The sequence below is a fragment of the Berghia stephanieae genome, chromosome 2 (genome assembly GCF_034508935.2).
Source record: "Berghia stephanieae isolate SIO BIC M18660-M18661 chromosome 2, UCSD_Bste_1.3, whole genome shotgun sequence".
In the NCBI taxonomy this organism is placed as follows: Eukaryota; Metazoa; Mollusca; class Gastropoda; order Nudibranchia; family Aeolidiidae; genus Berghia; species Berghia stephanieae.
In genome coordinates this window covers 40,264,717-40,292,356 of record NC_088361.1, presented here as the reverse complement: position 1 = coordinate 40,292,356, position 27,640 = coordinate 40,264,717, and the positions used below count along the sequence as shown (strand labels likewise).

Below are 27,640 nucleotides of genomic sequence, written 5' to 3'. Positions count from 1 at the left end.
CCCCAGTATTCTTTCAATTTGTATTTTCACCGTTGATCTTTTGTCAGGCGTTTATTTATTCAATTTGTCATCATATAGATTTGTGAGGATTTTTTTTTTTCTATTAGGGTTAGTCATAAGTCTTAGTAAAGGTGCTAGGGGGGAGACATTCCGAAAGCTCCTACATCCCCAGTATTCTTTCAATTTGTATTTTCACCGCAGATCTTTTGTCAGGCGTTTATTTATTTAATTTGTCATCATAAAGAAGCATTTTAAAGACTCTAGAACAAACCTTGATAGATTTGTGAAAGTTTAAAATTTCCTAATTTGACCATTGTTTTGATTCTCGGCCGCCATTTTAATTTGTGAAGTATTGAAAGGTAGTGAAAAGCAGTCCGATGGGTTTTTTTTTCTATTAGGGTTAGTCATAATGCTAGGGTGTTTATTTTTCTATTAGGGTTAGTAAAAGGTAGTCTAGGTTTTACTTTTTCTTGGGGTTAGTTGAGGGAATATTATTTAAGTTGTTTCCCTTTGTAGGAGCTGTCGGAAGGCCTCCCAAGTCAAGCGTGGTAAAGACTTGTGACTTATTGATATTGATATCTACTGACTGATAAACTAAAATCATGCCGAATAAAGCATGGCAGCGACGACAAGCACATCGATTAAAGTGTGCATCTAATCGTAATCAAGCTAATCAAGAAAATGATTCAGGCAATATCGAATGAAAATAGTTCTTTCCCCGCGAAATTGTGGGCTTTTTACTAGTATTATATATATATATATATATATATATATATATATATATATATATATATATATAATGTAAATTTTCACTCAGATTTTTTGCCGAGACGACTCGTTTCTGTGTTTTTCCTTTAATTCACACTTCTTCAGTCGGCATAATCCATTCTGTCATGTCCGTAGAAAACTCCAAACTAAAGTTGTTTCTCTGTGTACCAAACTAAAGTTGTTTCTCTGTGTACCAAACTAAAGTTGTTTCTCTGTATATATATAATGTGTTACTGTGTGTGATAGAGAGAGAGAGAGAGAGAGAGAGAGAGAGAGAGAGAGAGAGAGAGAGAGAGAGCATTTGTCATAATTCCCTTTTCAACTAGGTTTGTTCAGTGAATTGAAAAGTAAGGAAATGGCATTAAATATTGGAATTATAATAGCCTATGTGTTCGGGTGAATAGTTGTTCAAACACGGCTGGGTAATAACGAATAAAAGCTTTAGTTAGGTCAATGCCCGCAACACACTCCTCCAACCCGCCACCACTGAATTGGTTTTAAATTCTTACACCAATATATCATATTCGTTGCTATAACCCATCCGAAGCAGAAGGTAAGCATAATACACACACACACACACACACACACACACACACACACTCTTCATCTTTTTCCTTTTCTTTTACTTTGGAATGGATGGAGTATCTTTTGCGTTGGTTTAGAATTTTTCCATTACAAAAATGAGACCATAACAAGGGTTAGGTGGATAACAAACTGGCTCAAGACAAAGAGAGTGGTGTGAGAAGAAATGAGTCCTTTAAAATGTCTTTAATGTCCAATGATGTGAATAGAAGGTAACTTTTGGGCGCCTCTCTAACCTCTCCCCATTCATATTGGGATCGTGAACCGTGAATGATAGTTGATCTTTGTGGCGCGGTTTTTATGATTGAAGTGGGTTCGATTATTTTATTTATTATTTATTTATTTTTAAGGGTTTTACGGCGCTTGCAACACATTTAGGTTATATCAGCGCCAGTAAAAAGGAAGATAATGGGATAGTAAAAAGTTCTAGAATTACAATAAAGCATCCAAGAAAAGGAAAGACAAAGAGGAATTGGTTCAAATAGGGATCAGATGTAGATTCCAAGAACACACCGCCCATGTACTTAGTCTGAGATCACCTATAAGTCTCATCCGGACACAAGCACAAAATCCAACAAAGAGGAACACACTCAAATGCTTACATTATACATTCAAAATAAAAACAATAATAGAAGTGGGTTCGAGTCCAAATTGATAAGCTCAATGGCCTGGGTTCGAACCTAGCATGGCTATCGTTGCCAGCTGCGCCACTCAACCTACACCACAAATGACTCGGGTTTAATCTGGGGTGATTAAGAATGACCTTAAGGTCCCTTATAACTAATTGTATTAATAACAATTGAGTCAAGACAATAGTAACACCCAATTGTAGGGGCAGCGTGGCTCAGTGGTACGGTCTTTGCTTCCTACCCGAAAGGTACCGAATTCAATCACCCGCCGCTGTGTTGTGTGGCCTTGAGCAAGTCACCTCGCCCTAGCTCACTTTGCGGCGCTGCTCTGCGGCTAACGCCTGGGTTATTCCAGTCTTCCCTTGGGATGGACCCTAAAGACAAATTTCCCCTTGGGGATGAATAAAGGGAATTTTATTTATTTATTTTACAACAATAATTTTATACAGACATTTAATTAGATGTTACAGGATAAAATAGAGTAAGTGGAAGGTAAAATGTGAAGATTATGGATGATTATCTATTAATCCAGTATTTATTTGATCGCAGGAGGAATGGTTCTAATTGAGTGGATCTAATTTATTTATTTATATATTTATTAATTTATTTATTATGAAGATTATGGCTTATTTTTTTATTATCCTTTTTTATCGATTAAGCCAGTATTTATTTGATCGCGGGAAGAATGGCTCTAATTGAGTGGATCTATTTTATTTATTTATTTATTTATTTAATTTTAATCATACCTGTCACTGTGTAGTTAATTAATTTAAGAACGGTATAAGCCAGGCACGTGCAATGAGCATTTTCCCTGGACCCGCATATTTAGTTCTTCCCATTATCAACAAATCATAAAGTAAGGCTTGTCTAATATAACATTCACTATCCACATGTCCCACAATTAATATTAAAACAATAAGTCTTCAATTCTAACGACCATCGATCATTTAAAATGAAATCAAGACTTCATTAAACAAACAAAAAACAGTACACACAGAGTTCACATACTATCACGTACACACACACACACACATACACACACACACACACACACAGAGAGAGAGAGAGAGAGAGAGAGAGAGAGAGAGAGAGAGAGAGAGAGAGAGAGAGAGAGAGAGAGAGAGAGATTTAAAAAAAAATGTTTTGCCTTCAAGTATCTTATTCAAGTGATTGATGAGACTGAGATGCACTATTAATTATGTTACACAGGCTGCCCGCTTCGAAGATGATTCTGAGCTAGGAGACCACAAAATTCCAAAGAATGTATCATTCGTCGAATTGTAAAGTATTACAGTATTACATATGCATGTCCTTTTCCTATCCTTTTTGCTTCTTCCCCTCCTTACTCTTCTCACTCACTCTCCAGGGTACCTACTGTCTGGAAACTTTTGCTGAGAGGGTGATCGGTAGATGCATAAGTGGGCAGGGAGGTACTTACTGTGTCTTCTATCTCCCTTTATCTGTTTTCCAACTTGCTTTCTGTCTTTGTCTTGGAATGAGATTACTTGGATTTGTCCTGGCCCCGGCCGGATGCCCTTGCTGAGAGGAAAACAGTCAAAATTAAATGGTTTCATTCTACTCTGTCAGGGTCAGCTTGGTTCAGCTGCACGGTCTTTACTTCGTACCCGAAAGGTAGGTACTGAGTTACTGAGTTCGACCACCTGCTGCTGCGTTGTGTGGCCTTGAGCAAGTCACTTCGCCCTAGCTCAATTTGAGGCGCTGCACTGCGGCTGACGCCTGGTTATTCCAGTCTTCCTTGGAATAGATCCTAGATAGAGACAAATTTCCCCAATTTGGACTTATTTTTATTTTATTACTTTTTATTTATTCATAAGCAACATGTCAATAAATTAGGGCAATAGATGATAGTAGGCAGAGGTAGACCGACAATTCCAGTGAGCCAGGGCAGAAACTGTCTCTCATCCACAGGGATTCTTGACTAACCGGCTTTTTATGAGACAGAAACTGTCTCTCATCCACAGGGATTCTTGACTAACCGGCTTTTTATGAGACTACAAGAGGCATTATTACAATAACAAAAAAATCATTTCCACAAGTGTAATAATAATAATAATAATAATAATAATAATAATAATAATAATATAATAATAATAATAATATAATAATAATAATAATAATAATAATAATAATAATAAAAATAATAATAATAATAATAATAATAATAATAATAATAATAATAATAATAATAATAATAATAATAATAGATCTTTATTGTCCATAAATATGGCAATTTGTCATTTAGTTACACTTGTTATAACGTTAAACGATAACTGTAACATTGAACAGATATTTCACTCCTACAATCAACAATTGTATTCAAAATGAAGTGTTTATTGTAAGGATTATAATCATAATATGGAAAGATGATTTACATTTCATGAAACTACAAACTACAAAGCCAATCGTTTACAAAATGAATGCTAAACAAATATTTAAAAACATAAATCAAATAAATAAATCAAATATAATAATAATAATAATAATAATAATAATAATAATAATAATAATAATAATAATAATAATAATAATAATAATAATAATAATAATAATAAATTTAACTGCTTGTTTTGTTTTTAGGGGTTTTACGCGTTTGCAACACATTAAGGTCATATCAGCGCCAGTAAAAAGGAAGAAAATGGGATAGTAAAATGTTCTAGAATTCCAATCAAAGCACAAAAGAAAAGGTGAGACAAAGGGGAATTGGTTCAAATAGGGAACAGATGTAGATTCCAAGAGCACACCGTCAAAGAAACCATGTTTGAGATCACCTAAAAGTCTCATCCAGACACAAGTACAGGTCCCAACTAAGAGGAATACAGCCAAACTCAAATGTTTACAAATCATATAATATAATATGCAAACTAAACATAATACATTGCATAACAGAAAGATGATTTACAAGGGAAAAAATATCATCTCTCAAAACAATAACTATGCATTTGACTGTTTCCCTCCTCGTCAGGACTCCGGCCAGGACCAGGACAAAACCTAATCTCATTTCAAGACAAAGACAGAAAGCATGTTGGAAAACAGACATAGGGGATAAAAGACACAGTATGGACCCCCCTGCCCGCTATGGAAGGTCAGGATCCCCACCCAGAATTTATCTGTTTATCATCAAGTTGCAGCAGTAAGACAGTGGATGAATGTTTCAAAATTGAGGCCATATCTTTAAATGTCATGTATTGTAGAATAGTAATGACTTGTACATTCTAATAATTGTATTATACTATGTATTTAGAGCAGTTCATTGGAAAATACATGTATTTGTTCTATAGCGCTTGCTACATTAAGGCCATTTCAACACCAGTTAATAAAAGGAAGAGAATGGAATAGTAAAAAAAATATCTAGATTTACAACTACAAGCACACAAGACAAGCAAGACAAAGGGGAGTGGTACAAATAGGAAACAGATGTAGATTCCAAAAGCATACTGTCATTGTGCATAGTTTGAGGTCACATGATCCCACTAATAGGAACACACTCAATTTCTTATATTATACACTCAAAACAACAAATATAATAATACATAGGAGAGAGATGATCTACATAGGAAAAAAAAAGATAATTTCCCTAAATTTTAACTGTACACGACTGTTTCCTTCCCAGCCAAGGACTCCGACAAGCAATCTCATAACAAGACAAATACAAAAAGCAAATGGGAGATATAGGAGTATAGAAGACGGTAAGTGACCTCCCTGCCCACTAAGGAAGGTCAGGAACCCCACCAAGTCATTGAGAAATAAAAACCACAACATTGCAAATCAGTAACAGTTATTGTGCTCTATGAAGGAAAAGATCATACTAATAAATGATATCCTCTAACTAACATTGAATTAAGTGATTAACAGATGAACAAGTAAAGGAAATGATCTATAGCTGTAGATCATACATCAATAATATAAATGGCCCATAATCCAAACTGGGTGATATAAACAATTGGGAATGGACAGGTCATGAATAAAGGAAACTGGTGTTCTTACATCTCATTGACCACAATACAACATTCTCCTCACTGGCACCCAGAATAAAAATAATAATAATGATTAATATTGCAACCAAGCCCACAGTCTGCAAATCAGGCATCAATACTGTCAGTTTGCGAGCAGACACGAATGAACGAAATAAGCTTGCAAGATAGTCCCCATGAGCAGAGTGATTGCATCAAGCAAAAATCAAGGCCAACAAAGAGTTGCGAAAAATCTGGTTTCCTCTTCTCTGGGTACCCCTTTATACAGAACAGAAAGTTATCAGAATAGAAGTATGCACAACCTTCAACACATAATGAGCTTCCATTGGATTAAATACTTCTCAGTTAACCATTTTCTGAGTAGGAGACGGATATGTGAAAATCCAGATTTTAATCTAATTTTCATTGTTAGACTATCATTGTTTTAACTAAAAGATGTATAAATTTACACATTAAAACAATGCAACCACTCAGTTCTCCACCATAATATTCTTTCTGTGGCTTCATAAAGTGTCTATCTTAAACTTACTCTCCCAGACTGCTTTTGTGAATTAACGGAGACTTGATTCTATGCCTCATTCATACTGTTTTGTTGATAAAGGGGAAACGCGAAACGTTCATTTGATCTGTTTTTGTAATTGAATTGAAGCTTACATTCAACTTCACGTTATTATTTAATGCCTCATTCAGCCCAATGATGTGGACCTACCAAATGAGAATCGAAATTTAAAATACCCTTAAACGTTTCAAAGCTAACGGGTTATGTGATAAACAAAGTTAATAGACTAGCAGAGCAAATGCGTAAATAAAATAATCTTCAATGATAGAAAATATATTTTTAAAATGGTCCAGGCATCCCCTACAAGGCTGAGGTTATACAAATTGTGGTTAAATTCCTGTATGTGGTCAGTTGTGTTTATGCTGCTTTCCTTGAATTAGGCAGCTAGGATGTCATTCTTGGATGTTAAAAATATATTCATCAGAACCCCTCACAAACCAATATGGTCTTTCCATACAATCCAGTACTCTAGCAAAGCCCAAACTGATATAATCCATCGCACCACTAAACCCAGACTCCTGCCATAGAACAGGTGCAGATTACATCTACCTATTTTCTATTTTTCTATTCAATTAAAAACAGCTTGCTGTACTGTAAATGGAGCAATACCAGACACAACTCATGGATATTCAGGAAAGTCGACAGGTAGTCCTTAGAAATCAGAAGAAGACTGCCAGTATCTCCTAGTATTAGTCCAGTATGTCAAATCAGACTGCTCAAAATTCTCTTCAAGTGAACCATTCAAAATGTGTTTTAGAGGCCACTCTAATGCTTTTTTGTGTTTTTAAGGGTTTTACGGCGCTTGCAACACATTAAGGTCATATCAGCGCCAGTAAAAAGGAAGAATATGGGATAGTAAAAAATTATAGAAATACAATTAAAGTAGCCAAGAAAAAGGAAGACAGATGGGAATTGGTTCAAATAGGGAACAGATGAAGATTCCAAGAGCTCACTATCAATGTACTTAGTTTGAGATCACCTAAAAGTTTCATCCAGACACAAGCACAGGTCCCCACTAAGAGAAACATACTCAAATGTTTACAAATCATATGTAAAACAAAAATAATACATGCATATCAGAGAGATGATTTACAAGAAAAAAAATATCTCCAAAACCCTAACTATAAATTTGACTGTTTCCCTCCCAGCTAGGGTATCCGGCCAGGGCTAGGACAAAACCATGTAATCTCATCCAAAGAAAAAGGCAGAAAGCATGTTGGAAAACGGCTATAAGGGGATAGAAGACATAGTAAGTGCCTCCCTGCCCACTATGGGAGGCCAGGAACCCCTCCCAGAGGCCTCTCAACATAAATACAACTTTATACAATAAAAGGTTTGTTGGAGGGAACGTGAAAGGAGAAGAGGAACGAGGGAAAATGAAATATAATAAGCGGGTATTTTCTTTCTGAGCATTCATGACTTCACGAGCCTTCCATATATGAAATCATTCTTACTGTAAAATGAATAGCAAATTCAATTAGAAGTGATAACAAGGGTGACCTCCCTGGCAAAAAAAAGGAGGGATGATCAAGGAATCCTACCTAAAAACCAATTGTTCCATAACACCTATGAATACCATGCATGTGCTGCAGAATAAAAATTGGAACAAGACCAACTTTACATTCTGATAGGACTTCCATTTAATCTGAACAATTTCATCAAGTCAATGATGATCATATTTCACACAAATTCATTTGGTTCTTATTAAGGCCCCAATAAATGAAGAATATCTTTGTACATATAAAAAAGAACCAAAATTGGAAGTCCATACCTCTCCCATTCTTTTCATTGTTTGTCTGAAAAAAAAGGGAATAAAATTAAAATACTGTATAGATGAATCGAGAACCACAACAACCAGCACCAAAATTCACAAACAAGATGATGCAACATAATCTCGGTGTATCACTGACAATAATTTTCATGATTTACTGTCGTTTGGCAACCTTGACCCAGACTTCATCCTTTGTGTGAGTCACAAGTCCATAAACTGGGGTCACCACTTGGTCAGGACACATACTGACCTCAAATCTGGGACACGAGAGAAGAGAAATGAAACATATTTGTGAATATTAAACTAAATTTAAGGAAGTAAGATCTGCTCAGGTGTATGATTTGGGTTGTCCATTTTAACTAGACAGACGTTTTAAGTATCCCGTCTACATTAGCTTGAGAAGGTACAAGCTTCTCTACTTCCCACCATATATACTTGCATTTTTAATATGCTTTTTATTTTTTCTTTGTTCACCTGTGTGGCGGGTTTGTATGTTATTTTTGTGGGTTCGTCCAAACGATAAGCTGTTCCCAAGCGGAAAGTGAGTGGTGAGATTTAGCGTCCCGTTATACAATGGGTTGAAGAGTGTATATGCACATAGGCTTAACTGTATAATAGAACTGTCCATCTTCTGAGTGTTTAAACTCAACGTGTTAATTTCCTATTACAAACATTTACGTTGTCCACTAAATTTGAAGTGGTTTTGAATGAGACGCTGACGAATGATAATGAAATCACGCAGTGAAAAAAAATCGTTCGTCACAACCTGTACCTGTAAATTCATTTACCTAGTTCATGTGAAACCTGAGTTAATGAGCTAGGGGTGCTTTCAATTGTATCAGCGCGTTAAAACACAATGACAAAAATTAATTTCCTGGTATCGTACTTTTAACACATAAATCAGCTATCAATATTTTATATTTTCAGACACTAAATAACATTCCATGAAGCATGGCACAGCACTGAAGAATGCCATATTACACATTGTAGATCTAGGATTGGAATATTTGAAAAGTCTTATGGTGATCATAAATAACGTAGCATGGAACGTCCGAGTCATTTATGAATACAAAATCACTGCACAGCATTTTACAGACAATTCTATGCTTTACTGGGAAGCCAATGTAGTTACTGAGGACTGAGGTTATGATTTTTTTGCTTTTCATTTTAGTTAAGACTCATATGAGAATTGATTTCTAATTGTTTCTAAAATTCTATGTTATTATGATCGCCCACCTGTATTTCAGGGGAAGGAATTTAAGATGATATTTACTGACCTGTATATCCACACAGGATACGGCAGTGTATAAGATACATCCTCAAATTTGGAATAAAAACGTGATGTGAATCATAAATTTTCTATAATGCAGCAATGTTTAAAAAGAGACCTCAGTGGATAATCCTGGAAATGAAGTGAGTAGGAAAGTGCCAGAATACAATAGAGAATAAAGAGTTTTCGCGGCGGCGATGGGAGCTCGAACCTTACTGGTACGACAACTCCGCCTGGCTGGGGAGAGCATGGCTCTACTGTATGAGCTATCCACCACTCCTAAATCCTGGCAGTTTTGATAAAAATCCTTCTGGATCTGTAGGACTACATGGGTCCGAACCGGACAAAAATACAAATTTGCGATTACTACCAAAAATATTTGGCCTTTTAAATATTCTTCTGTAAACAGAGAGCAGTACTGTGCCACTTATAAATGCTAAAAGAAGGGCTTTTTAATGAATACTACAGGTCTCACTAAACAAATACAATGTAAGAAAATGTTCACTCCACTTTTATGAAATCCTCTTTAATAATTAGTTAAGTGTGAATGTTAATCATCCTGAGTTTTCTTTATAAATCTGTACAACATAAATGGCATAAAACTAAAGTCTGCCAATACAAAGAAGCCAAAATTGGCTTAGACGAAACATTGACATTTATCGCTCAGTCAGTCAGTCATGATTGGCTACATTGTGAGCACGACAGATTGGGAAAGAGAAAATAAATATAATTACACGAAGGCTGTGTGAAAATAGTTAAACGGGGATGTGTTCAGACACCAAAAGTCTATAAGAGCATCACTTAGCCATAGTCACTAAAAGTTAGTCCTCGATAACATAAGCGCCACGTGTGCACTGTGGAATATTCCAGATTATTGTTTAAAAGCCTCATACTTGAAATCTATTTATTCATCCAACAACGTTCGTGTTTTGCTTTACTTTTCTTTCCTTCTTTTTCTTTTTCTGATATGAGAAATTGTCTGATTTCAGTCAAATGACTGAAGATCGACAAGTCTATTATGTTAGCAAGAGCAGGTGGACACAAGTAATCAAACAGGACATTGTAACTCACAATCAGGGACGGCTGGTAATAATGGGCAGGGTGGGCAAATACCAGCCTGTTTTTTCAAGTTATATGCTGTATTACCAGGTCCGAAATAATCAAATTTAAATTAGATAATTTCAAAAGTTACTACTTAAACTTGATACTTCGTACTGAAATCAATTTGTGTGTATCTTTGATAGATTGCGAATCCCCATGCACCCCGTAATGCATAAACCAGGATGCGCCCCTGTTCTTTTTATCACCCCCCCCCCCCCCAACCACTCCACTCCACTCCGCCCACATCGTCATCTCATCGTCACGTCGCCTGACGGTGATTTTGCTGTCTGGCCTCTCTAGTACTAGGTCGGGCTAATTCAAATGAGCCCACCTTATTAACCAGTGTACACTAAATAGAGATTTTGGCAAACGAACTTTTTTCTTATTTATTGCCTTACTTGTGCTGGGAAGGTTCCAGTATTGAATTAAATTTATTAATTTACTAATATTATATCAATTTAGTATTAGTTTGTGTTGTTTTAATATATTTGTTTATCCATTTAAATTATTTCTTTTTTTTTCCCCTCGTTTTCTTTAGTGTTTCTCAAAACTCATTTATTTAAATTGTTTTCTTATTTGTTTGTTGTTGTTGTTGTTTTTTGTTGTTGTTTTTTGTTTTGTTTTTTAACAAATTAATTTGTTAATTCTTTTTTTTTTTTAATTCTTAAAGTAATTACCGCAGTATTTTTATTGCCAGACGAAATAATTTTGCAAAACAATGTATTTTCTATTGTTTTCCCTCTAATAAAACAAAACACTTTTATTCAAAAGTCACGACTAAATAAATATATAAAATACAACCACCATTTTGGTTTTCTCAACAATTGAATTAGTATACGAGAAATACTCTTCTGAGTAAGGAGATAGTTGAATTCTAAGTTATAGAGGAAATAAATACCTTTAAAGGAAGGGTGGACAGATTCCGTACTTGCCCGTCCTGAAGCTAATACACACATAAGATGGTTCGCGATGAAGAGGCGGGAAGCAAGGGATTGGTTGGGTAAGGAGCAAAGATAACACGGTAATTATTGTGACGATAGTCAAACGAATACATGAGGAGAGATTGGTAACATTATTTTGTCTTAATTATATTGTATGAAGTATTGGCGAAAGCCTAATATTAAATAAACGTTGTTTTTGTTTGTCTTATTTTGACTATGGAACTGATACTGATACTTGTCATAGCAGACCTGCCTACTTTAGATAGGAAAATAAAAATCGTAGTTTTCAGGGCTAATAAAATCGTAGATATTTTAACTACCCTTTAAAAAAATCACCGGAATTTTCGTCTGTTTTGATAGATATCAAATTTTAAAAAACGAGAAAAAATAATTGGAAACGTAATAATGATGGTGATGGTGGTATAGTGGTAGCGGTGGTGGTAGTAGTAATGATGATGGTAATATTATTATTATTATTATTATTATTATTATTATTATTATTATTATTATTATTATTATTATTATTATTATTATTATTATTATTATTATTATTATTTTTATTATTATTATTATTATTATTATTATTATTATTATTATTATTATTATTAATATTATTATTATTATTATTATTATTATTATTATTATTATTATTATTATTATTATTGTTATTATTATTATTATTATTATTATTATTATTATTATCATTGTTATTATTATTGTACGTATTGGTGGTATTACTATTGTTGTATTTTTTTTTGGTGGTTATTAATGGTATCAGTTTATTGTTTGGTCCCATTTGCCATTATTTTCCACTTTCATGTATGTGGTCATCAAATTGTATGATTAATTGGCGAAAGCCTAAGATTGAATAAATTTTGTAATATCGTATGGTAACCATCATTGTCGACGACATCGTCGTTGTCATCATAATCATCATCATCATCATCATCATCATCATTAACAACAACAACAACAACAACAATATTAACAACAAGTACAACAATAGCAATAAAAACAATATCAACATCATCATACAATTTCCGTCATCGTCTCCACAACTATCATTCTAACCAACAGCACCACCAAAACCACTACCATAATTACCCCTCACCGCCTCGTCTTCCTCCTCCTCCTCCACCACCATCATCACCGCTACCACTATTCCAACCACTACCACCACCGGCACAATCATTCTGACCACCAAGACAGCAGTAAAAATTATGCAATTTGAGCTCTGAATGAAACTCGAGTCATATCGCTGTTGTTGCTTCTCCATGAAAACTTTAAGGTTACTACGTACTACTGAAAACCAGAAATATGTAAAAGCAATATTAATATCGCCGTTGAGGGATTAAAGCATCTCTTTAATTTTTCGAGTGAAGGAAATGGACTTGTATTGTCAAGGTGTTGTCGCATTATGTCTCGTCGCTTTATTTTTTAGTTGTATTCTCTTTCGTGATTCATTTTTGATTACGTTTGGAAGAATTAAAATCTACTGGTATTGTCATTTCATTGTGAATGTGATTATTGGTGGTTGAAATATTTTTTGTTTAAAGGCGAAAAAAAAAAATCAAAAAAAATTTTTATTAAAAAAAAAACAAAAAAATAAAAAATAAAAAATATATATCATATATATATATATATATATATATATATATATATATATATATATATATATATATATATATATATATATATATATATATATATATATATATATATGACCGAATCCTCTTTGCCCCACCACTGTAAATAGGCTAGAACCGCCACTGCTCACAATATACTTTAAACAATGGAGTTAAATTCCTTGATTTGACATTTTGTTTTTATGCGGCAAACAGATAAGACGCAATATAAATTTACTCATCTTATTTGTGACCAACTAAATCAATCTGGCATTATGTAAAATTGAACTAGATGAGTCTGTATGATTATAATTAGGAAATTTCTGTTTCTTGACGTTTCAGTTACGAAAATCACTTTCCTCGAGGGGCCTATTATGTAATTCTGTTTTATGTTTTTATGTTTTTAAGGGTTTTACGGCGCTTGCAACACATTAAGGTCATATCAGCACCAGTAAAAAGGAAGAAAATAGGATAGTAAAAAGTTCTAGAATTACAATTAAAGCAAAAAAGAAAAGGTGAGACAAAGAGGAATTGGTTCAAATAGGGAACAGATGTAGATTCCAAGAGCACACCGTCAAAGTACTTAGTTTGAGATCACCTAAAAGTCTCATCCAGACACAAGGACAGGTCCCAACTAAGAGGAATACACTCAAACTCAAATGTTTACAAATCATATAATATAATATGTAAACTAAACATAATACAATGCATAACAGAGAGATGGTTTACAAGGAAAAAAATATCATCTTCCAAAACTATAACTATACATTCGACTGTTTCCCTCCCAGCCAAGGAACTCCGACCAGGGCCAGGACAAAACCAAGTAATCTCATTCCAAGACAACGACAGGAAACAATTGGAAAACGGGTTGTAATTCTGTATCATAAAGTTAGCATAATGTTTGAACACAACAACATTTTAAAAAATTATATGATGATGTCTACAACAAATTAGCTTGCTTAAAGAATTTAAAAGTTCAGTATTAAATTTCTGACAACAATCTCAGTAGGGACAGCGTGGCTCAGCTGTATGGTCTTTGCATTGTACCCGAAAGGTAGCGAGTTCGATCACCACCGCTGCGTTGTGTGGCCTTGAGCAAGTCACCTCGACCTAGCTCAATTTGCGGCGCTGCACTGCGGTTGACACTTGGGTTACTCAAGTCTTCCCTTGGAATAGACCCTAGAGACAAATTTCCCCTATGGGATGAATAAAGGGAATTTAATTTTATTTATTTTTTAAATTTAAATTCGTTGTTACATGACTGACGGTGATAAAAGCCCAAGTGATAATAGAGTTGAACGTAGATCACACATCATACAAATCACATAAAGAGACAGCTATGAAGATGGGAGAAAGTCCTTCAACCATCAATACACACACATATTTCAGGAGGACTTCCGTAGTTCCACAGCATTTGTATTATATTATCACTTAATATTTTAGCCATTATGGACTTTCAATTAGTTGCAATGTCCAATAAATATTACTATTTAAGATAAATTTCATTTTTATAAGTTGTACGATTTTTCTTATTTCAAAAACAATTTGCTGGGTCGGTTGTCGTTTACTGTGAAACTACAACAGTACTTCCCATATTCAATAGCCCTCAAATTAATTTATATCAGAAAACTGATAATGTCAACTTCATAATTCAATCACATTTGAAGTTCTGATATTAGATCAATCCTATTATGTAGAATAACTGAGCTATAAAATGTCAGAAATACCTGCGGATAATTGTAGCAAGGAATATGCCTGCACCCCAATAGGCAAGTCGATATCCAGGGCATTTACGTTTTCCTGCAAATCCAAAAGGCACAAAAGAACAGGCACCAAATTTCTTTCTGTTTTCAGGACTGAATCTATCAGGGTCAAATCTGTCAAAAGGAATATCAATATCTATTTCAATGTTTCTCATTATCTATGATTGACCTGTATTTCAAAGTACATACAGTTCTTATATGCTCACCGTATAATTCGAAATTAATTCTTTATCATAGCAAATTTCAACTTACCAAAGATTACAGGAGTCTACCAAAAAATCAAATGTGATGAGGATGAAATTGATAATAATAATTGTCTATCTACAAACATTTAACCTAAATGCATATTCTGATGAAAATTTTGGCGATAATAAAAATAAAACCAAACCTATAATATAGAAAGAAATTTACTGTCCCATTTACAGTCAAAAGAATTGATTTATCCCCAAACTTGTAAGAGTTTTACTTGACATCTAATAACACCGCCCCAAATTACTACCAATTCATTTCACAATTGCTCCACCCTCACTATCTTCAAACTGCTTTCTCTACATGTAGCATCCAATCAGCTCCTTGTAATTTCCGCCTTCCAATTGGCTGCTGAAAAAAGACAATTATTTTCATTGGCCAGCAGCCGGTCATCAGCAAAGTTGTCGTTTACAGTAATACACGAAATCAACGATGGTATGATTAAAATGAAAAAAAATAACATTAGTTGAAGAACACACTTTCAATCCATGTAAAAGGACCAAACAAATACCAAAATTCCAGTTAACCATTCTTCTATAATAATCAATTTTGAATAATTCATCAACTATTTATGATTATTATTGATTTAAAACGTTTGTTCCTTACTGGTTTAATATTTGCCAAATATAATCAAATAGCAGCCAATGGAATGAATCACCTACTTGTTTGGCAGAGGCCACCGTTTTTCATCTTTCAATGACACTCCCAACGCATGGATCACTGGAGTCTACACAACAAACATAAACAAAGAGCAAAAATATTATTAGCTTTGACATAAACATATACTGTAACAATTTTTTAAAGAGAAGCATCAAGGATATAAATAGCAGGTTGATGAACTTATTTGCTTTCAATATATATTTCCCTCTATTGTTTACAAATCAATCCTCAAATTCAAGTGACTTTTTAAATGTGTATTATATACAGGATAGTTATTTTGGGTTTCTACTTGAGATTGGATATGAATTTTCACTCTAAAATTGATTTGTTTTACAATATAACCACTTTAAATTGTTTACATAATAATAATAATAATAATAATAATAATAATAATAATAATAATAATAATAATAATAATAATAATAATAATAATAATAATAATAATAACAATAACAATAATTATTATTATTATTATTATCATTATGATGATTATTACTATGATTATTATTATTATTATAATTATAATTATTATTAATATTATTATTATTATATTATTATTATTATTATTATTATTATTATTATTATTATTATTATTATTATTATCATTATTATTATTATTATTATTATTATTATTATTATTATTATTATTATTATTATTATTATTATTTTTATTTTTATTTATTATTATTATTATTATTATTATTTATTTTTAAAAAAATTATTATTAATATTATTATTATTATTATTATTATTATTATTATTATTATTATTATTATTATTATTATTATTATTATTATTATTATCATTATTATCATTATTATTATTATTATTATTATTATTAGTAGTAGTAGTAGTAGTAGTAGTAGTAGTAGTAGTAGTAGTAGTATTGTCATTATCATGATCATTATTATTATCATTATCATTATCATCATCATCATCATCATCATCATCATCATCATCATCATCATCATCATCATCATCATCATCATCATCATCATTATTATTATTATTATTATTATTATTATTATTATTATTATCATCATCATTATTCACAGAGACTACTGCCGTTGCATGTTGAGATCAATCAGCCCAGTATATTATGATGGATAAAGGATTGCAAACTTCAAGGCATTGAAAACGATAGGGCAGTCACTTCACCCAGGTTTGGGTGAGAACTAGAAGTGAAATCAACTTACATTCTTTGGAATTCTGTGACCTCCAAGTTCAGAGTCAAAATCTTGGAAACGAGCAGCCCAGGGAGCAACAACAGAACATCTCAAAGTCTCATCAATCACTTGGATAAGGTAGCTGAAAAGAAATGAAGATAAGACTCTTTTAACTTATTCAAGAAAACCAAAGAAAAGCAAATCTGCTTGCATCACTTTTGCCCTGATAGCCAATATTTACAAATATGACCCTCATTTAATGCAAAGTGGCATGATTATTTTAAAAGCAAAAATATTGGGGAATTGACTTTCACGACTGGACTCAATTCTCATTGGATCTTAGCTTCTTGTACCCAATTATGAAAAAAAAAATCTGAATGCTTAACCAAATTAAAAAAAAAAAGAATGATGTAAAATATAAAAAGAGAGCTAGTCCAGATCAAAGTTTAAAGGCGATACTTTAAAAGGGTGAAGTATTTTGAAAAGATGGAAAATTGTGGTGTAAAAATGTATGACGTAATGAATTAAAAACTTTGACAAAGATTATTACTCATGGGAATAAATTCATTTATTCTAGAATGAGTGGACTACTATAATTCGGAAAAATGCTTTCCAATTTTTCATAATTACTTTTCTGATGACTTACACAAATTCAGAGAAATTATCTTTGTCGACAGACCCCTTCTCTCCGGTCACACTGATTATTTCCTTGTAAAGCTTGTCTTGAACATCTTTGTGAGTTGCCAGGAAATAAAAAGCCCAGGTCATCACTGAAAATTGTTGTTTTAAGATATAAAATAAATGAGAATATTGTCACTAAACATTGTAAGAATATAATGCACATCTTCATCTTCCCATAACTAACAGACAATTTTGAGTCATGCATACAGCCCAACAAAGATGCTTAGTCAAATAAATCAAATAATCCAAAGTGGGTCCCACCAATTTTAAGAAAACATACTGAATCAAGTCAATCAAAGTGAAAATTTTTTTTTTTTTCCAAACCTCTCCCTTCCAGTGAAATGAAGCAAACAATGCAGGATGATTATATTTCTCTATTACCATGATGCCATGACTTTGTTGAAAACATTATTGCTCTATGAGGCAAAGTATGTCACTGGTTTAAACTAAAAACAAGAAAAAAATGACACGAGGGCAAATATGGAATCTGTGTCTTCTAAAAGCTGAAGACAGTTTGTAATTATTGAAAGAAATAAGAAAATGCTAGCTATTTGAAAAAGATCCATCATCAAAAAGAAGGCACATGGATTTCTCATAAGCCACAACTGAATTTACAGTCTGTAAAAAGACAATAGCTTTAGATTTTAGAGGTATCTCCGATTCATAATGACTCATAATAAATAATCATCTGAAAAAATATCCTTTCACAAAAAAAAAAAAAATTATAATTCTATATTGTCTAAAGACACTCACTGTTGCCTGTAGTGTGGAGGCTTCCAAGTAAAAATGTGAGGATGTCACAATTCATGACTTCTTCGTCTTGACACTCAGAAATAAGGACATCAACCAGCAAATTGTTTTTTAGATGGAGCTCATTTTCTCTCCGATATGAAATTGCTTTCCTTATTGAGGATTTTAAGTATTCCATGGCTGAAATTTAAAAGAATAAATTAATACATTGATTATAAAGTTGAATAAAGCTGTTGCCGTGCTTTGAGTAAACAAGATGAATTTTTCGTGATAACTCAGCAAACAATGTATTTCTGTGTAAGCAAATGTGTATGCAAACCATAGAAATGAGAATTACAGTAGAATGAAAAGTGAAGGGGAGTCGGTGAAGACGAGAGATATGTTTGTCTTTTTCTGGATATTCAACCTGCCATAGTAGCTCAGACAATAATGAATATATTTAACCCTTCATATTTTTCCTCTGGAGGCTATACTCGATTCTAATCAGACTGCGTAAAGTCAATCAATCTATGACAAATATGAAAGACTTTGCACAAAGATATTTTGAAAGAGGATACTTTTTATTTAAATAAAAATAAGTAGAATTGCAAAGAAATGTGTTTTGTTTGTCAAAGTCGACTCGTAGCGGAATGATGAGAATCTGTTATTGTCTCTGGTAAGTAATCTCTCTAAACTACTTCACTAAATTGTCAACCTCTTCACTCCCATAGATTAAGAGATAATTAATCTTTAAATTAAATGATAAGATGTAACCCCTCATTCAATATATTATTCCAGTTTTTGTTTTAATTCTAACGATGTTATCCCCCCTTCTCCCTTGTGTAGAAAAATTCCCAAGGGCGTGTATTGATCATTATCCGTGTTCTTTTTTTTTAATTTGGTTTTTTAAAGAATTTATTTATAAGTAAACTTATGCAACCTTTTTCAAATTGGTTGTGAAAGTCGTCGTCTTTTGCTTCATCTGGATTCAAAACTGCCATCTCAAGCGCTTTCCATACCTGAAAAAAAAAATGACATAACAAATATGCAATTTTATACAAAACAGCTAATAGTAGTCGATTCATTTGTAACAAGTTAAAGTCCTCATCTACAACCGTAGTGTTTGTAGTAGTAGTAGTAGTAGTAGTAGTAGTAGTAGTAGTAGTAGTAGTAGTAGTAGTAGTAGTAGTAGTAGTAGTAGTAGTCGCAGTAGTAGTAGTAGTAGTAGTAGTAGTAGTAGTAGTAGTAGTAGTAGTAGTAGTAGTAGTAGTAGTAGTAGTAGTAGTAGTAGTAGTAGTAGTAGTAGTAGTAGTAGTAGTAGTAGTAGTAGTAGTAGTAGTAGTAGTACAGTGGTGATCGCCTAAATTCCATGTGGTTTGAAGCAGAAAAAAAGGCATTTCGGCGGAACTGACATTAGACGAATTTGATCAAGAGCATGATAAATACATGATAATATGTATTCACATCACCCACTACAATCGATTCGCAATGATTAATGCGCTCCATATTGGTTTATTAGTTCCACAAGTAGGCATTTTAAAACTAAAATTCCATTTCAAACAGTACAAATTGTCTGCTAGGCATCCTTTATTGTCGCAGCACTGAAAAATATAATATGTCACTGTCTAAAGCGAGGTACTTCTCATTCACATCTCCTGTCATTAGGTTCAATGTGTTTTAAATGTCATATCCACGGTCATAACGCAAGGGCCAGAGGTTTTCGATCCCTGTTACCCACTCCGCCATTGACTACGCTCAACATCACTTGCCTTTGTTACTGGATAATATTGTGTATCGATCAACCACCGACATTTATATGGTGGTGCGGTCAGCACAAGATTTAAGACGTTTGCAATATTGATGCTGTGCGTTAAGCCAAAAAATTTACAACATTGCCATCCGGATATAATGTACCAACACACAAAACTATGTGTAACCTTGAACGTTTATAGTCTGATAGAATTCAGTGAGAATACTTATAAAATGGCTGGCTAAAAACAACAACAGATAACTAAGTGCCGTCAACTTCATTTATACGAACGCAAACACTCATAAAAATGGGGAGGATCCCGAACCCTCAGTTGGTAGAGTACTTGCCTCACACCCAAAGAGGGTGGAAGCGATTACAGGTGAGGATCAGTTGTTTTTTTTTTGTTGTTTTTTTTTTGTTCTAAACTTACTGTCCACCCACCAGTGATTGGTTGCTAGGTCTGTTAGGTCTGAAAAGTACATTGCTATAGATTAGCATCCTATACAAAGGTAAGCAAGCTATTGCTTTTGTTGTCTGTATCGCGCTATAGAGACCGGGACAAACGCCGGCTCCAAGAAATTGATTGGGCGCTACATGGAGAGAAAGCAATATGGGGGACATAGAAAGAGACCCTGGAGACAATGAGGGTGGAGTAAATGTGAAATGAATTGACAGCAATTTGAGGTGGTGTTATTAGATGTCAAATAATGCTCTCACAAACAGGAGATTAATCAATCCTTTTTGCTTTTGTCCATTAATGGTACGGAAAAAAATTATCTCTTTCTTTCTTTCTTTCTTTTTTTTTTTTTTAGAGCGGGCACTTCGGCGATTTCCAATTTGAATAGCATCCTTTATTAGAGTTACGTTTTATTTAAAGAGAAATTATTCCGTTTCGACTTAGCGGGCATTTAGGCAAAGCAGGCACTAAGCTATGCGACCACCACTGTACTCCTCCTCCTCCTCCTCCTCCTCCTCCTCCTCCTCCTACTACTACTACTACTACTACTACTACTACTACTACTACTACTACTACTACAACTACTACTACTACTACAACAACAACAACTACTACTACTACTACTACTACTACTACTACTACTACTACTACTACTACTACTACTACTACTACTACTACCACCACCACTACCACCACCACCACTACTACTACTACTACTACTACTACTACTACTACTACTACTACTACTACTACTACTACTACTACTACTACCACTACTACCACTACCACTACTACCACAACCACTACCACTACTACCACTACCACTACTACTACTACGACTACCACTACTACCACTACTACTCCTACTCCTAATTTCATTACTAGAAGTAGTAGTAGTCGTAGTAGTGGTAGTAGTAGTTGTTGTAGTAATAGTAATAGTAGCAGCAGCAAAAGGACAAGTAACAGCAATACTATAAACAACAGAAGCAGTAGCAATAACAAAGAAATAATAGTAATAATAACTACTTAAACTTAAAAGTTTTTTCAACCAGACCTGACATCCCATTCACTGCTCGCTGGACAGATGGGTTAGAGAGATCTATCAAATTTAACATGACAGAAAATTGAAGCTCAAAGTGCTCAAAAACCTGCACTATCTTGCATCTAGAACAGTGAGATTTGATATATATTTTAAATGTAATCTGATGACTCAGTTAAAATGTAATCAAGGCATTTGTGTAATTTAATTCAATTCATATCTACTACTTCACTTTACCGTCATAACCAAGAGTTGATTTTTTAAAAATATTCAATTAATTTTGTTGAAAATCTGCAAAAATTACTTTACTATATCTTAGGTCTGCTTACCTGTTATTTACACTATTCTTTAAACGTAATGGCTTATTTTTTAAACCATATTTTACAATCATTATAATTAGTTCAACAACGATGACATTTACCTGTTTACCACATTATATGTTTTTATCATACATACCAGCCAATAACTATCCATGAACTCTTTAAATGCTTTTTCATCTTTGTAGTAATCGCCTAAGATTGACAGGGTGGCGCAACGAATGACATAATTAAAACATTCTTCTGATAATGCAATGTGATCGTCTTCCCCTTTTGATAACCACCTGGTTACGGTTTGATTTGCATCCTGAAAATGGCAACAATTATGGGTTAGGGAGCCACCACAAAATATCAAGGAATTCAAATATCAGGCAAAGGAATTTCAAAGCCAAAATAAGAATATTTCTGTGGTTCTTGTGCCGGTGGTGGTCGGTATTTGTGATGATACTTTTGTGGTGGTAGGGTTTTCAATGTTGAGTTGACATTGGTGGTTGACATGCGAAATTAATTGCTTCATGCAAAACAATAAAGTGATGAATCAGAACCAAATCATGTGAGGGAGAAAAGTAGCGCTTCTACTTCCTCCAGTCGCCTTTTCATTATGTCTTGATGTGATTTCACTGAGTTGTTTTGTATGAAAACTCGAATTTTGACAACTATCCCGAAAATTACGTGCGTGAAACAAAAAAATCAACAGAGACGAAAAACGTTAAAGACATGGTCAGAGAGAGAGAGTTTTCAGGTATAAGGAGAAAACTTAACATACGTGGTCTATCAAAAACGTTGCTATGTTCATTCATCAATTCTGGTGAAGCAATACTGACAACATAGGTCTGTCCCCACCAGAAACCAGATATCGGTCCAAATCTTGAATGAAGATCCATTAAAAATTCATGCAGACTTCCAGCCCTTGCAATGTCCCCCAAGTTTCCATCTCTGTGGTGTTTTTCAAAATTAGAAGAAACCCATAAAAATGCACAGATCTTACATTCAAAAAGAAATTAAATCAAAACAAGAGAAAGAAATTAAGTCCCTGTTTTCTTAAACAAATATTATTGGCCATGATTCTCATTTATATTACTAGTATCATTTTATTACAACATTTTTAAGCACTTGCAATATGTTAAACCTCTTAACGAACACTACAAAGCAGGAACTTCCTTGATTTACCAAGAAGACATGGTCCAAACAAACTAAATTTTTATTTAAGTTGGTTTTAGATGCAAAATATTATGGCACACTAAGCTACATGCTTCTATTCTTTGAACTGGTTTTATTGTCATTTCTTGGAAATGTTAAATGACAATGGCCAACTGACCTGTTTGTAAAGAAAGTGGCTCTACTCGAGGTTTTAGCATGACAAAGGAATTTACTGAGAAACCAAACAAAATGGTCACAGCAATAGTGTGTTATATATATATATATATATATATATATATATATATATATATATATATATATATATATATATATATATATATATATATATATATATAGTTCGATTGATCTTCAATGAGATCAAGAGGGAATTCAATCTACACCATGTCAGGTCATTTGAAGTAGGTGATTGGTCACTCAGTGGTCATTATATGTAAAATATGAATAATGAATATAATAAAAAAATCTGGAGTGAGGTATGAATTTTTTATTACATTTTTCGGGATATGAGAAAATCTTTTTAGAGTGTAAAATTAATAATATGTTTAAATATCTATTTGTTGTTCAGAATCTGAATTTTGATAACATGTTTCGATTCATTTTTTTTAAGCAAACGTTATAAGGTTTAGTGTTATTTCAGCGCCAGAAAAAGGACATGGTTGGATAGTCAAAACATATAAGATTAGGGTTTAGATGCATTTCTACTGGGTCGAAGAAAAAAGTTTTAACAAGAGACTAGCCTAATCATTGAAAAGTAGATACATATAATAAACTCCGTGTGTCTAGCCTGAGACCATCTAAAGATTTACCCAAAAATGAGAACACCACTTTCACCATAAGGGATACCATCAAATGCTTTACCAAACCATATTTTATATCAATATATAGAAAAATTTAACAATCACTCCTACCAGTCTCACACACCTCAAAACAACCACTTTCTGTAGCTTTTTTGTGTTTTATTCTTTATTTGCTGCTGCTTTTAAGCCGGTCTTGCTTTGTATTTTTTCAGATAAATGCATCCACACCTTATCTTAGGTAAAGTATATTTTTAAAAATTATTTCGTCGATTTTGAGACTTGATAGTAGTGTTACATTCTCATTCTATTTATCCATGCTTGTAATGATTGTAAAATGTATCACTATAGTCTGCTTTTCATAGTGCTGCCTTTTAGAGAGATATCCAACAGCTATTGATTGAATGGTAGTTAATATAGAATTATGTAGTTAAATGGCAATTGTTTGATATCCTCTCTTCATTCCACAATAACTTCAAGAGACCACTATAGCCCCTGACCGTGGATAATTGTGGTTTAAAATATGAATTATTTTCTAACAGCCACAATGGAATAAACCCAAGCAAGCTCATGAGTTCAAGCATCAATGAATTCTAAAATGAGATGTGTGAACAACTTTGTATAATATCATAATACATCAAACTGTTTAAACATCTGAGAATTATTGAACCTTGAATATAATTGCAATGTGTTACATGAATGGATAATGGACATGAATATAGTATAATTACTACACCCTTCGTAGTATCTTCAAAAGCCGTCTTTAAGGGATTCAATGAAGGAATATCATATATTATCCATCAAAAAGTTGTTTGATGTCAACAGGAATCACCTATGTTGTCCAAGAGAGGAAATTGGAGGTTGAAGATGGAAAAAACGGAAGGTGTTGGGAGTGGGCCTTGGACTCTGGACCTCCCAAGTCAGTGCAATACCTTAACCAATACTTACTCGTTGGTAGATGGAGACAATCCAGGAACAGTTGTCACAGCCTTTGAGCTCTGTTGAAAAACAAATATATATATATATAATATTAGGATAACATTGCACAAAGGTGTTATTTAAAATATAGCCATCCCTCCCCCACCAAAAAAAACAAAAAAAACAGAGAAATAAAAACAAAATACTAATTATGCTAGGAGCCTAGGTATAGGCAACTTCTGAGAAACTAAATTATTCCATAATAAAACTGCTCACTTATTACCATCTTAGGAAGACAAACAAATGACAGAAAGGACATTTTTTTTAATGAATAAAATAGGAAATGAACTCACAGTCATAATTTTTAAAATCTATTGAAATGTGACACACAGCAATACTTGTGCAACTATACTAATGATAATAACTCATTTGAACAAGAGGAAAGACATATGCTTACGGGGTACAACCAAATAATGGCTATGATCAGAACAGCAAGGAATGTGACTGCAAATATAATGAAATCTAACATCTTTAGATTTACTCAATCTTTCGCTGTTTATTGAAATCTGAAAATACAGAAAATATTTCATTTATTAGTGGGTGGACTATCAAAGCCGTGATGACAAAAATATTAGCTACTAATGATATGTTAGTTCACACACTTTACAACGGAGAGCATTGTCATGCGACTTCCATGAGTTACGGGTTTTAAATGGTTGCCTCATAGTAAACCGTGAAAGCGGACTCACGCTGGATTGACAAATCTGATAAATGCAAATAATATTGTATTATATTGTGGGCTGTCAAACAAGGCTACATGTCATTGTAAGGATCTCTCTCTCTCTCTCTCTCTCTCTCTCTCTCTCTCTCTCTCTCTCTCTCTCTCTCTCTCTCTCTCTTTCTCTCTCTCTCTCTCTCTCTCTCTCTCTCTGTGTGTGTGTGTGTGTGTGTGTGTGTGTTTCTATCTCACTCACAATATAGATAGAACGAAGATAACGTCACTCAAGTCTTTGCTATTGTTTTTTTTTTTTTTTTGCCATCTACGTTTATGGGTACTTGTCACTAAACTGTATTAACTAGACTATAAAAGTTCATGGTTGCACATAGTTTTGTGTGTTGGTCCGTTATAATTCCGGATGGCAATGTTGTGAGCTTCTTAGCCAAGCGCATACTATCTATATACGTTCTTTTTAAGCATCAGTATGATAAGTGATAGGGTACTTAACAGCAAGTCATTATCGGAAAGCGAACATTAAATATATATATTCTAAACCACAAGTATGGCATTTTGTTTATAATCTAAAATATTTAATCTAATCCTACGTTGAAAGCTTACCCCCAAAATAGTCATGATTGTAATATTAAAAAATAATTCAAAATCAAAGTGGTCTTCATTGAATTATAAATTATAGAAACCAGAGAGGGGGGGGGGGGGTAGGGTGATCATTGGGCTATAGATAGAATGAAGTTGACGTCACTCGGGTCTTTGTTATTGTTTTTTTTTTTTTGCCATCCGCGTTTATGAGTGATTCTCGGGGGGAAGACCTTATAAATTGCCATTTTTCCCTAGAAAGGACAAATAAACTTATCCAAAATCGATGCAATGACCACTTATCATGTGTCACTTTGATGATCATGGTTATTTGAACATCTTTTGTTATAAGTGATGTAAAGAATTAAATGAAATATTAGTGCTATGGAATGAAATCTCCATGAATCATAAATTAGAATATAAAAGGGCCATGACTCATCTTTAACCCACTGTGAAAATACTGGGCATGATGTATCTTAAGGTTTCACATCTATGTACAATACTTAGATGACTATCTGTAAAGTAATAAAAAACGTGACAACAACTTTTTTTTATTATCATAAACTATTGTAGAACCCGCAATATTTAGGGTAATTAACAGCTATTAAGAGCAGGCACTCATCTGTTTAAATTCTTATAAGCTTACTCCTGCATTGTGGGAATTAACATAGCACGAGACGAATCTTTTCTTTTCTTTTTATTTTATTTATTTTTATTTTTTTTTGTAGTGAACGGGTAATAGAAATAGCTATAATTTTAGAAGGGTTGGCAAGTTGTGCTCGTATATCAATATGTAAATACTGATTTTATAATTTTTAGATTTGCCGGTAATTCTGTGCTCGATAATAAAAATTTAACATTGGCTTTACGGAACAAATTTGACCCCGAACCCATTCCTTAAAAGAAAAGATAGATTATTATTACTTGAAAGTATCAAGAGAGATTTAAAATACGTCATCAGTTTTGTCGCGGATGTGCTAGAATTGTGTAGAATCAATTATATTCTCAATGAAAGGCAAAAGAGTATTACGACCTAGCAGATTTTCTTATTATTAATTTGAGTCAACGGGTGATAGAATTAATTTGAAATTTTAAAAAGGTTTTCAAATGACTCGCATATCAGTCTGTAGAAATAGCTTTAGAATTTTTAGATTTGCCAGTAATAGATAATTCTGTCTTTACTAAAACAACTACAAAATAAACAAATACGCAAAGGCCATAACTCATTTGTAGCTTGTATAAAGTGGAAGTTTTACACTCATCTTGAAATTAAGGTTTGGTTTACAACTTTTGTTCGAATACAGATCACAGTTACCTTACTGTTCATCCAATTAATTTAATCACATTATGATGATTTTTGTGACAGATTTCTTTCTTGACATTTGGCAACAAGCCCTATTCACAAA

The 27,640-nt window shown here is 33.3% G+C and overlaps 1 protein-coding gene and 1 long non-coding RNA gene across 5 annotated transcripts; both read right to left on the bottom strand.

Annotated features, from left to right (window-relative positions):
• Positions 1-4,189: 4,189 nt before the first annotated feature.
• LOC144964867 (cytochrome P450 20A1-like) lies at positions 4,190-23,328 on the bottom strand. Of its 4 annotated transcripts, XM_078899589.1 has the most exons (10): positions 22,816-23,328; positions 22,189-22,356; positions 19,427-19,505; positions 18,511-18,687; positions 17,723-17,846; positions 17,107-17,218; positions 15,913-15,977; positions 14,966-15,115; positions 11,571-11,615; positions 4,190-8,558 (listed from the first exon to the last, which is right to left on the bottom strand). In XM_078899589.1, exons 1-9 carry the CDS (start codon positions 22,843-22,845, stop codon positions 11,573-11,575), a joined length of 948 nt encoding a protein of 315 aa, XP_078755715.1. In that variant the 5' UTR covers positions 22,846-23,328; the 3' UTR covers positions 4,190-8,558; positions 11,571-11,572. The 4 variants fall into 4 exon arrangements, with proteins under 4 accessions (XP_078755715.1, XP_078755714.1, XP_078755716.1 ...); XM_078899588.1 differs by lacking the exon at positions 11,571-11,615 and having other exon boundaries at positions 22,816-23,327; XM_078899590.1 differs by lacking the exons at positions 11,571-11,615; positions 22,189-22,356.
• On the bottom strand, positions 22,845-27,640 carry LOC144964868 (uncharacterized). Its single transcript, XR_013643940.1, has 4 exons — positions 27,550-27,640; positions 25,380-25,488; positions 24,953-25,002; positions 22,845-22,985 (listed from the first exon to the last, which is right to left on the bottom strand). It is a non-coding gene; the product is annotated as an uncharacterized LOC144964868 (long non-coding RNA).

Coding starts and splice junctions, on each gene's coding strand:
- LOC144964867 (XM_078899588.1), bottom strand. CDS start 22,845: ATGAACATAGCAACGTTTTTGATAGACCAC. Junction 17,847..18,510: donor CCTCCACACTACAGGCAACA/GTGAGTGTCTTT, acceptor AACAATTTTCAG/TGATGACCTGGGCTTTTTAT. Junction 15,116..15,912: donor CGGTGGCCTCTGCCAAACAA/GTAGGTGATTCA, acceptor TCCTTTTGACAG/ATTTGACCCTGATAGATTCA.